Source organism: Xenia sp. Carnegie-2017, unplaced genomic scaffold (genome assembly GCF_021976095.1).
Source record: "Xenia sp. Carnegie-2017 unplaced genomic scaffold, XeniaSp_v1 HiC_scaffold_1, whole genome shotgun sequence".
NCBI classification, from domain to species: domain Eukaryota; kingdom Metazoa; phylum Cnidaria; class Anthozoa; order Malacalcyonacea; family Xeniidae; genus Xenia; species Xenia sp. Carnegie-2017.
Genome location: NW_025813402.1, coordinates 5,997,515 through 6,011,207, shown reverse-complemented (window position 1 = coordinate 6,011,207; position 13,693 = coordinate 5,997,515). Strand labels below are relative to the sequence as shown.

General features: G+C 36.3%; 2 protein-coding genes across 2 annotated transcripts; one reads left to right on the top strand and one right to left on the bottom strand.

Annotated features, from left to right (window-relative positions):
- The first annotated feature begins 129 nt into the window (after positions 1–129).
- LOC124436238 (hydroxymethylglutaryl-CoA synthase 1-like) lies at positions 130–6,052 on the top strand. Its single transcript, XM_046986190.1, has 5 exons — positions 130–682; positions 1,332–1,457; positions 1,973–2,318; positions 2,980–3,162; positions 5,416–6,052. The coding sequence occupies exons 1-5, from the start codon at positions 247–249 to the stop codon at positions 5,831–5,833; spliced, it is 1,509 nt and encodes a 502-aa protein (XP_046842146.1). The 5' UTR covers positions 130–246; the 3' UTR covers positions 5,834–6,052.
- A 255-nt stretch (positions 6,053–6,307) lies between these two features.
- LOC124436233 (potassium voltage-gated channel subfamily C member 1-like) lies at positions 6,308–11,358 on the bottom strand. Its single transcript, XM_046986183.1, has 4 exons — positions 10,232–11,358; positions 8,309–8,891; positions 7,888–8,101; positions 6,308–7,515 (listed from the first exon to the last, which is right to left on the bottom strand). The coding sequence occupies exons 1-4, from the start codon at positions 10,811–10,813 to the stop codon at positions 6,954–6,956; spliced, it is 1,941 nt and encodes a 646-aa protein (XP_046842139.1). The 5' UTR covers positions 10,814–11,358; the 3' UTR covers positions 6,308–6,953.
- Between the last annotated feature and the right edge of the window lie 2,335 nt (positions 11,359–13,693).

Here is a 13,693-nt window from a genome sequence, read left to right as displayed (position 1 = left end):
AGAATGGATCTACGTTTCCAAATCAAAGGAAATTCATTTGCACGCAAAACAACGCCAGCCAAGCATCTTCTGGTGCTTGGCTGCCTTTCACATGATTTGACTGGATTTGATATCCTCAAATCTTCGTTTGATTGATGGAAAAGAAGCGTTAGATCAGCAGGGGCAGAGTACAATTGTGAAAGACAAACTTTACATTTAAGACATTACGTTTAGATTTAATTTGCTATATAAATTCTACTGAATAGCATGTATCATGGGGAAGCTCACTTATGGCCCAAAAACGTAGGTATTCTAGCCATTGAAGTGTATTTTCCTTCCATGTACGTAGATCAAAATAAACTTGAAGAATATGATGGTGTTAGTAAAGGCAAGTACACAATTGGTCTGGGCCAAACTGGAATGGGATTTTGTGGGGATCGCGAAGACACGAACTCTCTCAGTTTAACTGTAGTTCATAACATACTTGATAAGAATTCCATTGATCCAAAGCAGATCGGAAGATTAGAAGTTGGTACTGAGTCGATTTTGGATAAATCCAAATCAGTAAAAACTGTACTGATGCAACTATTTGAATCGAGTGGAAATTCTAATATCGAAGGAGTTGACACAATTAATGCCTGTTTTGGTGGCACACAAGCTTTGTTTAATTCTGTTTCATGGATTGAAAGTAGTGCCTGGGATGGTATGTTCTTCAAGATTTTGCTTTGCCTTTCAGGCCCATTTTTGTTGTACTTGTACCCATTACCTCATGGTCATAAAGTCCAAAAATGCCATGTTCTAATAAAAATAATTTTTCCCAGTCTATGGTGAGGTTTCCATTTATCTGCTACATCCACCACCGATTATTTACCATATATGAAAATCTATCCTTAAGTATTGTGTGATAAGAAATTTTTAAAATGTATGGGTCATTCATGTGTTTGAGTTGATGAAACAAATTATAGTGTTGGAACAAGACTAACTGGTGATATAAGTCTTAGTTTGTTGATGTTTTTATTTAAGTTCAAACTGCTTGTCATGTTAAAACTACTTGTTATGGTAAAACTATGTGTTTTACCAGAATCCTGTGCTTTATAATGTACGTGTGAATGTATATTTTATTTTTCATTGATCTCCATCAGGCAAATTTCTCTTGTATTTTGAAGAATAACTTTATTCATATTTGGTCAATTCTTTCACCTTGGAATTATCACATTTATTTAATAAAAAACAAAATCAACTCAAGAATTGAAAACTAGTATGACAGAATTAAACATTTTGAACATCAAAGTGTGAATATGTTGTGCATAATGTGACATGAGTGAAAGTATCGATCATTACATTTAATTAAGGTCGACTTGCAATAGTTGTGTGTGCAGACATAGCTGTTTATGCTGCTGGTAATGCTCGACCATCAGGAGGTGCTGGTGCTGTTGCAATGTTGGTTGGACCCAATGCTCCATTAGCAATAGAAAGAGGTTGGTTTTAATAAACATCCTTTGATGCTTTATTTAAGATCATGACTGGTTTACATAGGTGTATCTACATCACAAGCAAATTGTCGCATGAACAAGTCCAGTTGGGCGCTTTTTTGTGATTTTTTCTGTAAATGATTTTTGTGGACTTAGGTAATCAAGGGAGTGAGCAACTTCCCCTCCCTCGTCCTTCCATCAAAAGAATAAATACTGTCCATTAAAATCATCATTTTGGTATGTATGATTGATTGAATGAAGAAATGTTATTCCCCCAGTTTATTGAATCAGTTTTGCATGGTGCGTGCTGTGTTCTATCATAGACAGTGATATATTCAATGAACATATGAACGGGGGGGCAGGAGATCCACCTGTTAAGAACACTTTCCTACGGATTATATATTAATTAAATATAATGAATATATATTAATCCTTAGGATTAATATGTTATATATATTCACTACGTTCCTGATATACACCAATAACAATATTATTTAAAACCATTTTTTATCCGTTTCCAGGCATGCGTTATGTTCATTGTGCTCATGTGTACGACTTTTACAAGCCAGATCTTTCTTCGGAGTACCCTTTGGTTGATGGTAAATTATCAATAAATTGTTATCTTGAAGCGTTGGACAAATGTTATCAAGGTTACAAGTCCAAGGTTGAACAAAAAAAGAATTCTGAAGGAACTTTTGAGGGCGATAACGACACAGTTAACTTGGAGTATTTCGATTACATGGTGTTTCATGTTCCTTTCTCACGTTTGTGTCAGAAGTCTTTAGCAAGGCTGATGCTGAACGATTTTCTCCAAGAAAATCCAAATAATGCAGAATCAACGAAGTACGAAGTTCTCCATGCCTTTAGGTACAGTTTAAAAATACTCATGACTCGTATTATTGACACAAATCGCTAGTTTTGCTTTATATGCATAGGCACTGGCAAGGGAGGGAGGTCACCCAACCTCGTTCCCAGGCTCTTTACTTTGACGCTCCTACCTCGCTAAAGCACAGAGGTACAAGCGTCAAAGTAAAGAGCCTGGGAACGAGGTTGGGGGTTCACCCTCGAATAATATTTTCACAACTCTAGTTTATACACCGTGTATAAAAGCGAAGTATTCTTTTGGAACAATTTCTCTTGAATAAGACCTGTGCGGCCGCGGAACAAGGAAAAACTTCTGTGATATTATTTACCTTTCTAACGTTATCTTGCACAGCTTGCACTACATTGCTTGCTAGAGGGGTGGTGCGGAGGGGTGAGCATTCTTTCCTCTCCTTGGCTAGAGGGGTGGTAAGGAGGAGTGGGCATTCTTTCCTCTCCTTGCCTAGAGGGGTGGTGAGGAGTGGTGGGCATTTTTCCTGTCCTTTGCTAGAGGGGTGGTGAGGAGGGGTGGGCATTCTTTCCTCTCCTTGGCTAGAGGGGTGGTGCGGAGGAGTGGGCATTCTTTCCTGTCCTTGGCTAGAGGGTTGGTGAGGAGGGGTGGGCATTTTTGTAGCGCCTCTTTATACATACGCATTTTATATGACAGGAAGATCAAGTTAACAGAACTGTCCAATGATCCTGTCTTGGCCAAAGACGTAGAAAAAGCATCATTAAAATGTAGCAAAGCCGTTTTTGAGGAGAAAACAAAACCATCACTGCTGGTCTCTCGAAATGTAGGCAACATGTATACGCCATCTTTGTATGCTGCGTTGGCTTCACTATTTGTCACGTGAGTATTTTGGGCATTTAAAGTTTTCGTGAAGTGAAAAATTGTCTACTAGCTTCCGTTTGCTTGAAGAAATATTAACTTTTGTGCAAGTGTTTTGATATTTTTTAGCTATGTTCAGTTGAAGTTGCTAAATGTCAACTCCAAAGGTCGTTCTCCTCTGTAAACTACACATTTGATTGCCATGTTTCCTCAATGTGACGTCATAACGAGTGGGGAGTGGTGCGGAAGTCGCGAGGCTCTCTAGCAATTTCCACAATTTGTAGTCGTTGTGACGTCAGATTGAGCATGCTTAGCGGCCAAAAACGTTCGCACAGAAAATGTCAAAAGTTGCAATTTGTGAGGGCTACAAATCGGTTTGAAAAGATCAATGAATTCTGTTTGCAGAATAAACTGATTTTGAGAGCATGTACTTTTAACTAAGCCAATGGAAAAGGATTCGAAAATTTCAGTTTTTAAGCACTTTAAAGCTAAATAAAATAGTCACACACGCATGTTTTGAAGCAAATTTCATTCAAGATTAACTTCTATATTCTTCCATCGTTGCTTCCTCTCATAGTGCATGCTTATAAATATCTTTAGAAGTTAATATTTACAGGAATTTTTTGTTTACATCATATTACTTTACATGTTTTGGTAAAGGTGAAAATATTTTTTCTTTTGTTGTTTTTTTGCATTGCGTCTTAAGCAGGAATTTTGTTAGAAAGTACGTTTTTTTGCTATGATATGATATAAATTACATTTGCGTAAACGATTAGCTAACATATCGACGGAGAACGAATGCTGCCAAGAAATTGAATAGAAAGAAAACGATTACTTGCAACCGAGTACTTAAAATAAGAATTATTTTTGTATATTATTTCCTACCTGACGATGCATCGTCTTAGGAGGAGACGACAAATTGATGACATGATTTTTCACTTCAAACGTGCAACATTTGAGTACGATCGTGTAATATTGTCTCTAAGTGTAGAAGAGTGATGTTTGTACTTTAATAGTTGCTGTATAAATTAAATGCCTTTCCTTTAATTTGGAAGAGAGATGTTGAACAGTAACGTTGGTAAAGATTTTAAAGTGCCCCTTCCACTAAAAATTGTTTTAGCAATATGATATTTGTCTATGATTTTAAGTCTCTTTGAGGAAGAAGTTTTTAATTTGGTCAAATCGTTTGATTTTTGTAAAGCGTTAAATTCACTAAAATCGTATATTCTTGTGAATCATGTCCGTGATAATGAGGAGTCTGAAACTAGTTAATTTTCTGACGTCATCCAAGGTACTCATCTCGTGTATTCAATGGCTATCAAGTCACTACTAAGGCGAAGATAAACTCTATAAGCGTCTAAAAGCATTCTCTTTGCACAAAGTAAGAGCAGAAAATGGTCAATAGTTGCGATGCAGGCAATTGTGCGAATAAATCAAGCCTTAGCTCTGATATAAGTCTTCACACTATTCCTTATAAAAGGCCCAAGGCTAAGTGAAGACAGAAAATCTGGGTTGATTTCATTGAAGCAAAGCCCGTATTTGAGCCTTTCAGCGCTTCAACACTTTGCTCAGTCCACTTCAGACAAGAGGATTTTCAGCGCCGATTTAGCAGTTTGCCGAATAAAAAAAACGCTAATTTTTCTAGGCTTAAAAGAGGCGAGATTGGAATTTGTGTCTTTCCAACCAATCGTTATCGGTCAAGTCTCATTGCCTTCCGAGTTTTCTAATTAGTACCTCGGTATAAAGTTTCTGTCTCAATCATCTGACTAAATACTCAATTCTGATTCCGATTCATCGCTTTCTTGGCAAGACATAATTCCCTCAAATATTATGATAAAACAGCGCGAAAGAACGTGTATGTTTAATATAAGCTAAGTATGCCCGAATGCCGACAGCCTTTATTGACGTTAAAATACCTTCTTGTGCCAGTTTCTTTCGTATTATAAAAAATGACGGCGATGTGCCAGAAATGCACAATCCCCATAAAAGCTTGTTGATTTGACTATCAAAAAGATTTTCACGGAGAGGCTTAAAATCATTGGCAGATTTCATCTTGCTAAAAAATTTTTGGTGGAAGGGGCACTTTAAAGGTCGTTCATTATTCTTGGTAATTTTTTTGTCACAGATGTTTTTCGAAAGTTGTGCTTCACAACCCTCAAAACTATCCTCCAAAAATCCGAAGCAAGCTGCGATTTTCTAATATTTACCTTGACGAAAAGACAATTTTTTGAACTTTAAGAGTTGCTTCAACTAATTGTAATATTCATCATTTAGTAAAACAATATCAGAGCTTCGTGGTTGCCGAATTGGAATGTTCTCGTATGGTTCTGGTCTCATTTCTGCCATGTTTTCTTTAACTGTGTCGAAAGATGTGACTCCGCTTTTCCAAAATCTTGTTAAAAATCTTGAAGATATCCCCGAAAGATTGAAAGTCAGAACCGAAGTACAACCTAATGAGTTTGTCAACATACTTGAAATTCGCGAAAAGACACACCATTTGAATAACCACACTCCTTGGCAATGTGCCTCAGATGTTTCTGTGGGGACGTTCTGTTTACTTCATGTCGACGAAAAGTACCGTCGCAGTTACGCTCGTAGAGTTCCGGATGGTTTTGTTGATTTTGATGGGAATTGTGTCATCGTGGACAAACCAGTTACGGAGTCCCCCCTTCCTGCTTGTCAGTTGTATTAAAACAAGTAAGTAGTCTAGATAAAGTTTTCACAGAAATTAAAGTAATGTCGTTTGGTGGGGTATACCGTCAGATTTCTTTGACATGCTTCCCGAGAGCAATATTGAATTTTTCAAAAAATACCTTAATGAATTAGGAAAGAACTATTTTAAATTTTAACAAGCATATAGCAGACAACAATGAAGCAATTACATGGTATTAAAAGCGAGAGAAAGACGAAACTTATTTCACGGATCTTAATTAGCAAAAATATGTTTCATTCGAGGTTAAGATTCTTATATTTCTTACTTCTCGTATTAAAATTCGAGAGTCCATCATAATTAGCAAAAGAGATCACAGCAAAGAAGGGATATTTATGGTACACTAGTGAGAGCTGCGATGTTATGCGTCTCATCCAGTACTACATATTTGTATGGGGTGATAAAAATTCGGCATTTTTTGTCGCTTCGAAAGTTTTTACCCATCAAAACGCATAATTTTCTTTGGTAAATAAACATGTTTGTCTTCACAATTAACTCTTTGCATACATACATCAGTGGAGTCTCAAGTGGGTGGGGGAATATGGGGATTTCGAGTGCGTTTTGCATTTTGCTAGCTATGAACCTTGTGTGTTATTCTGTAATTTTAAATTTTCTAATATAATTTTAAATGAACATGCAAGCATTTGTGCACAGCAAGTACAAGAGAAAGAGAGTAACTTTTTAATTACTTAATAGTACCTTCCTAAGAATTATCGTCTTTCAGAACTGCGATCCTTTTACTTTCTCCTTTGTAATCTTTGGTTACAAGTGGTATTTGAAAAACTGTCGGTTGGGGAAACCTTGCTTTCGCAATGTTCTTGTGGTGTTTCCAAACTTGGGACTTAGTCGATGTTAAGATTAAACTTAGTCTTTGTTGTCCTGTTCATTTCTTTGAAAGAGCATGAAGTCTAGTTTTTTTATTTTACTCTCTAATTGTGTTTTATGTACTGATTGACGCATTATTGCAAATTTCTTGTCAATGAAAAAGCTGTAAGATGTTAGCCAATTTCATCTGGCAAGTATGTAGTTGGTGTAAGTCATTCTTGTCTTATTCTGTCTACGTATTTATAGGCTAGTTATTTTCAATTTACACTCAGGAAGGTCAATTTTCGATTGCAGTCAACGAAAAATCCGATCTTTCGTCATTTTGTGAAGACGGAACATTCAATTTCTCATTTAAGCCATTATCGTTAGCCTCTGAAGTTTGTTCTATGGGTTCTTCGTTGTCGTTGTTGACTTCAGCGGTTATCATGACACGAGGTGCACTATGTCTGTGTATTATTCCATTGCATTTATATCTACTTCCAGCACTCATAGAGCGATACGCAGTACCATTGGTCATACGTGCTGGAATATTTTTGCACTCCTCGTTGTATGCGTTATTTTCAATGCCTTCCTTTTGCCCTGTATCAAATGTTATGAGTTTCTCTCGAACAGTAGGGTTTTCGATGAAGCTTAATTCCCGTGGGGGCGGACTGTCGACCATTGTACTTTTAGTGCTAGTGCTCAGTATGCTGCTTTTGTGATTTAACTGACTGCTGTCACTATCGTCTTTCGTTTTGTGATTTGTTGCCTCTTCTAATAAATTGTTTTCACCACCACTGCGTTTTCCATTGGTGTTTCGATATGTTCCGCCGTTAAATATTGACATTCGCTCGCGACGTCTTAAATAAAGATGGAACTTATGAGATGTGTTTCAAAAATTTTCTTTTTATCTTAGAATTAATTCTGTGTTACACAAATACTCGAAATCGATCCCTAATCAAATCTCTAATTAATATGCCAGCAATGGCATGGTACTATAAGGTTAAGGATAAGGGTTAGTGATAGATTTCGCATGTTTATAGAACACTGATTAGTTACCTTGATGTTTAGGTTGTTATGCACGGTACATACTGTTTAATCACGATTTACTCTTAGATATTAAAATAAATGTAGCTATATAGTTTTACTCAAGAAACAAAATTTGTTTTGTCGTTAGAATTATTTTTGTAGAGAGTTGCTACTTCACAATGCAAGCAGTTTCGAATTCTTACCGTGTAGAACCAAGATAAACTTCACTCGTTAGACCGTCGATAATACCTTTTTCCGAGGTCTCTTCATCGTTCTGCAATAAAGTATTTGCAGCACCAATCAGGATTCTTCTTGGCTTCTTTGGAAGTTTAAGTCTTGCTTGAGCATGGCGGTAGTATAGCGAGAAGTTTGCTCCAATGATGGAAATAGGCAATGCTGATATCAACATGCTCGTCACTGTAAGAGAAAAGCAGGAGATACAACTCAAAAATCCATCATTCCCCCCTCCGCCCCCAAAAAAATCTCTATGTTTTAAAATCTGTTTTTGCACATGCGCATATTTTACCAGCTCATGAATATCGGTTAACATAATTTTAAATTGATTTTTGAAATTTAGTTTAAGTTTTTCATTAGCTATTTTTCTATTAGTTTTGTCGCACATACCCGCGCATATGCTGCCAAAAATCTTTCCCTGCGTTGTCAATGGCGACACGTCACCATAGCCGACTGTAGTAAGTGTAATTATTGCCCACCAAAAAGCTTCAGGAATGGATTTAAACTTCGTGTCAGAAACTGTACTTTCGCAAATATGCAGTATTTTTGCAAAGATCAACACTGGAATCGATACCAACAAGAGGAGAAGCAACATTTCTTTCGAACTGGCGAGCAGAGTATGTTTCAGGATTTGAAATCCCAAAGACATTTTGTTGAAGAATCGTAGTAACCTTAACATACGCCCAAGTGCAAGAATTTCGCTCACGATATGCGGACCATATGTAATATTGATGTAAAATGGTATAATAGCTAGAAAATCTATCCAGTTGAGAAAGTCTATTGAAAATTTCTTTATGTCTCGGCATGTTGCAATTCTTATAATAAACTCTATTGTAAACCACACTCCACAAACATAATCGACAATCTTTATCACCCGTTCACCGTCGTTGTTATTCTCAACATGCGTATCTGTCGATGCACATAGTGATATTACAGAGATGATGACGAATACTAGGGAAATCCAAATATATACCTAAGAAATGAAAGATAATTATCATGGAAAACAATAAGTTCTGCTTATGACCTGCAATCTTTTACATGTAGTTTGGGAAATCTGGGAAGCATTGTTTTGGAAACATTCATGTTTGCACAACTATGGCGACATTATCGTGAAGAAAAAAGAATTTTAAAGAACGGCCTTTAAATATTCTCAAAAGAAATTTGATGTTTTTTAACTCGTGTTTTTTTTTTCACGGAAATACTCATTAATGGAGTTACGTAATACTTGTCAGTACCGTCTTTCTGCTTTTTTATTCTCCCACATGCACTTGCCTCATCTATAGTTGTCATTATACTAATGTTATTGTCAGAACTACCCAGCCTCCAATACATGAATGTAACTCTTCCAAACCTATCATCTTTCCCTTTCCTTTACCCACGTTGCTTGTGTGTTGAGCAGGAATGCCATTTGTTATCTCAAAAAAATTGTTTTTAAACACGGATCACCTGCATGAGAGCTAAAAACTGATAAAATACAAAGCTCCCTCCTTTTATCAGTTGAAAGGTTATTTCAGACGTAATTTATTTTTCATAAAATTCGAAGTTTGCTTCTATGTTTTTATAAAGTCAAGGTTTTTCACTTTCTTACTCTGCGCCATGCATATGTCAAAGTTAAATAACAGTGAACACTGCGCGCACTTGACGCGCACCTCAAGCATTGCCTAATTTTCAATTCTTTCGCCAATGCAAATAAGCGCAGGTGTGTTCGTCTTCTTGTTGTTATGTTTGAATTAATCATTTCTAATACGAATTTCGGAAACGGCTTTGACATGTGTGCTATATACATGTGTGCTTTGTACTTTTCACTCCCCTTTTACGCTGTCGCTAAATATAATCGTCCATGTAATAATGAAGCTATTCTGCTTGGGATGTTTCGATAAACAGTTCATTTGAAATGTGTGACATTTTGAGCGTTATATTTTTCCATCCACTGTTTCATGTAAGAAGTAACTTTCATGAGTGGACTGATGTTTTTGCAACTTATTTTTCTGAATGGTTTTAACAAAGCCTGGTTCATATACTGCCCTGAGAATTAAATGTACATGGAGTTTCTTCGCGAGTGGACTTTTTCTGAAGTGTTTGGTCCCTTTTAAATTTGTGATTTGTGACAAAGCTTCGCGTGTCTGAATAAGTTTGTTGACAAATGCGTCTCAAATAGAAATATACTCTTGTAGCTATATCAACCTCAAAAACTAAATAAAAATACATCGATGAACATGCCGTTTATTTGTGTACATGCTATCGAAGTGGTGATACAAATCGACAAATGAACGTAGAGCGAAGTATAATAACCAATGACTTTGAGATAAATACCTTAGACATTGTAGTTGATGTATGATCATCGACTACTTCCCATATCCTTTTCCTCCATCTTTGAGAACGTGAAGAAGTAGTAGAACCACCATTATTTTCGTTTCCGGTTTCTTCACCTTTCGAATGTTTTGGGTCATTTTCGATATTTGAGTGTTGAATATAAGGTCCGTTAAATTTTGCCAAATTTTTCTGAGCTTCTCTGTGTAAGGTATACGTAGACCAACAACACGGTTCCATCTCTTTTTCATCGATTCCCCAGAATTTCAATTCTTCTTCGAATAACGGTCCGCATACGTCCGAAGGACAATGTAGCTTGCCTGTGCGGTAAAAGTTTATAATTTGTTCAAAAACTCCTGGATGACGATCAAAGAAATATTCGTTCTTTTCTGGGTCATAGTCCACGTAGTCGTTCCTTTGTGTTAGCCAGGCCAGTCTTGTGTCTGGGAAATTTTTTATAGTACTTATAAATGTTTCATGTCTTACTCCACCGACATTCAAAATGATTCTATCGTTGTTTCGTAGGTTATTTTCCGAGTTCGAGTTCATGTTATTCAATTGAATGAAGTTTTCTATGTTGCTCATCGCAAGATTTTTTGCTGCAAAAATATGCACTCGTTATGTTGAACAGAACTTGGATATGTCATTGAAGAAACTTGAAAATATTTTCTTGTTTTCTAACAGAGCAAATAGTCCCCGTCTTCACGATTGCCGTTTTAAACCACCAATATCACTCCTTGATCGTTCTTACACTTTTATTCTCTATTTCTTTTTATTATGTTTGGCTTCTCGCACCAACGATACTGCCCAGCTTAGAGTAGTATTATCTACAAATTCACTTTATCTTTTCTTCAAAGGTAATTGTTTTGCGTTTATCATTTTCTCAATCTTGCTTGTTGCTAGGTTTTTGTCATTTGAGACTAAATACACATGCGTAGTAACTGTTGTAATGAATGATCTATCCACCTGTTCTCAACTACAGCAGACAGCAATTTAAAAGTGACTCACTTCATTGGTCGGTATTCGTGTTAAGAAGCAATACTTTAGCAAACCCAAGTTATTATATTAATGATGATATTGACAAGGCGATATTTCAAAATTGATTGCATGAAGTTGGTTGGATAAAAACCGATTGAATGATGAATGAGTATTTTCGACCTCTTTTTTCAGGTGAATGATTGTCGTTTATCCGAAAGTGAGTTAATATTTTACACTTTCTATATATATTGTCCTCTTTGAGTGATGATAATAAACGCAACGTGTTAAGGAGGAAAATGTAATGTTAGTTGCTTACTCAAATGTTTCATTTGTGGGTTCTTAGTTCTACTTTATGTTAATTACGACAATAGATCATGAATATTTCAGGTCTAGTTATAGAATTTCCAAAAAGTTCGAATTTTTAACTATTGTAACTTGTAAGACGAGATTACAGCACTGGGCTACAGGCTGGACAAATCATCGAAATAAAATCAACAATAAATTTGCTTCACCAAAATCAAAGTGTGGTATTTCAGTGTGGTATGTCTTGTTATTTCACTGTGGTATTAAAGTGTGGTATGTCTTGTTTTCACGCAGTCACGTGGCATAACTCGTGGTTCAATGGATAAAACATGTAGTGGTATCACTTTCGCTTTCAATTTGTTTTTTTCGATTAACTGTATTTGTGGCAACTGGTCTCAACTGCTGCAGCTTAGTTGAACTGTTCATTTGCAACGATGACTTCTTTTACCAGTTTCATACTTAAAAACGGAGTACTTATTACAGAAACTGAAGGCAAAGACAAAGTTGCGGGCTTTCTTTGATATCTGTCCCCCTCAATAAGTTCAGTCTCTTGACGACATTTACGTTCCTGGAGTTCCTTTTCTTTTGCATTTCCTAGCCTGTGGTTGGGAAAACCCACTTCTTCTTGAAACGTTTGAGCATCGTGTATTTACACAGTAGATCGTACGATTTTCAACTGCATGAATGGTCTAAATTAAGCACATTTAGCTAGAACGGAATATCAAAAATCAAGCACTAACTATATCAAGATACCACGAGCCACTCGAAAACCGGGCCTGTAGGCCAACCAACTTAGTATAAGCTGCTACAGTTGATGATGTACAATTGAACGAAAGAAGCACTGTTGTGTGAACCCCCATCAACCAGTCCTTAGTAGTAACGGAGTTTGGCCTGACAAGTACATTGTTCCTAGAGTCGAATTTGCAAACGGGTGGTTTGGCGGTTTAATGAAATGAATACGTTTAAGAATACGATTACAAATATGTCGGAGCTGTGAGATTTAAAAAATGTTTTAACTGATCAAAGATATTTAATTAAAAAATTGTGAAACACCCAATGCTTACTGTAATAAGGAAATTTAAGTCAGTGTAATTTTTACAACGTTATGGTTTTGGAAAACATAACATCGATTTTAACGTGGTTCTTCTCAGGGCCTGTTTACACTATACCATAAACCACACTATTCACATGTACAATTCTAACGTGGTCATTTTATTGGTCTTGTTTACACTTTACCATAAACCACACCATTCACATGTACAATTCTAACGTGGTCATTTTATTGGTCTTGTTTACACTTTACGATAAGCCACACCATTCACATGTACAATTCTAACGTGGTCATTTTATTGGTCTTGTTTACACTTTACCATAAGCCACACCATTTACATGTACCATTCTAACGTGGTCATTTTGTTGGTCTTGTTTACACTTTACCATAAACCACACTATTCACATGTACAATTCTAACGTGGTCATTTTATTGGTCTTGTTTACACTTTATCATAAACCACACCATTCACATGTACCATTCTAACGTGGTCATTTTATTGGTCTTGTTTACACTTTACCATAAGCCACACCATTCACAAGTACAATTCTAACGTGGTCATTTTGTTGGTCTTGTTTACACTTAAACCACACTATTCACATGTACAATTCTAACGTGGTCATTTTATTGGTCTTGCTTACACTTTACCATAAACCACACCATTCACATGTACAATTCTAACGTGGTCATTTTATTGGTCTTGTTTACACTTTACCATAAACCACACCATTTACATGTACCATTCTAACGTGGTCATTTTATTGGTCTTGTTTACACTTTACCATAAGCCATTCCATTCATTTACATTGTACCATTCCATTCTATTGGTCATTTTATTGGTCTTACCCATAAGCCACACCATTCACATGTACAATTCTAACGTGGTCATTTTATTGGTCTTGTTTACACTTTACCATAAGCCACACCATTCACATGTACAATTCTAACGTGGTCATTTTATTGGTCTTGTTTACACTTTACCATAAACCACACCATTCACATGTACAATTCTAACGTGGTCATTTTATTGGTCTTGTTTACACTTTACCATAAACCACACCATTTACATGTACCATTCTAACGTGGTCATTTTGTTGGTCTTGTTTACACTTTACCATAAACCACACCATTCA

What these genes read in the sequence shown, in the direction of transcription:
- LOC124436238 (XM_046986190.1), top strand. Translation starts at nt 247, where the DNA reads ATGTATCATGGGGAAGCTCACTTATGGCCCAAAAACGTAGGTATTCTA. An exon ending in TGAAAGTAGTGCCTGGGATG is followed by an intron (nt 683 to 1,331) that starts GTATGTTCTTCA and finishes CATTTAATTAAG; the next exon opens with GTCGACTTGCAATAGTTGTG. An exon ending in TCCATTAGCAATAGAAAGAG is followed by an intron (nt 1,458 to 1,972) that starts GTTGGTTTTAAT and finishes ATCCGTTTCCAG; the next exon opens with GCATGCGTTATGTTCATTGT.
- LOC124436233 (XM_046986183.1), bottom strand. Translation starts at nt 10,813, where the DNA reads ATGAGCAACATAGAAAACTTCATTCAATTGAATAACATGAACTCGAAC. An exon ending in TTTTGGCAGCATATGCGCGG is followed by an intron (nt 8,102 to 8,308) that starts GTATGTGCGACA and finishes TTTCTCTTACAG; the next exon opens with TGACGAGCATGTTGATATCA. An exon ending in GTTTATCTTGGTTCTACACG is followed by an intron (nt 7,516 to 7,887) that starts GTAAGAATTCGA and finishes TCTTTATTTAAG; the next exon opens with ACGTCGCGAGCGAATGTCAA.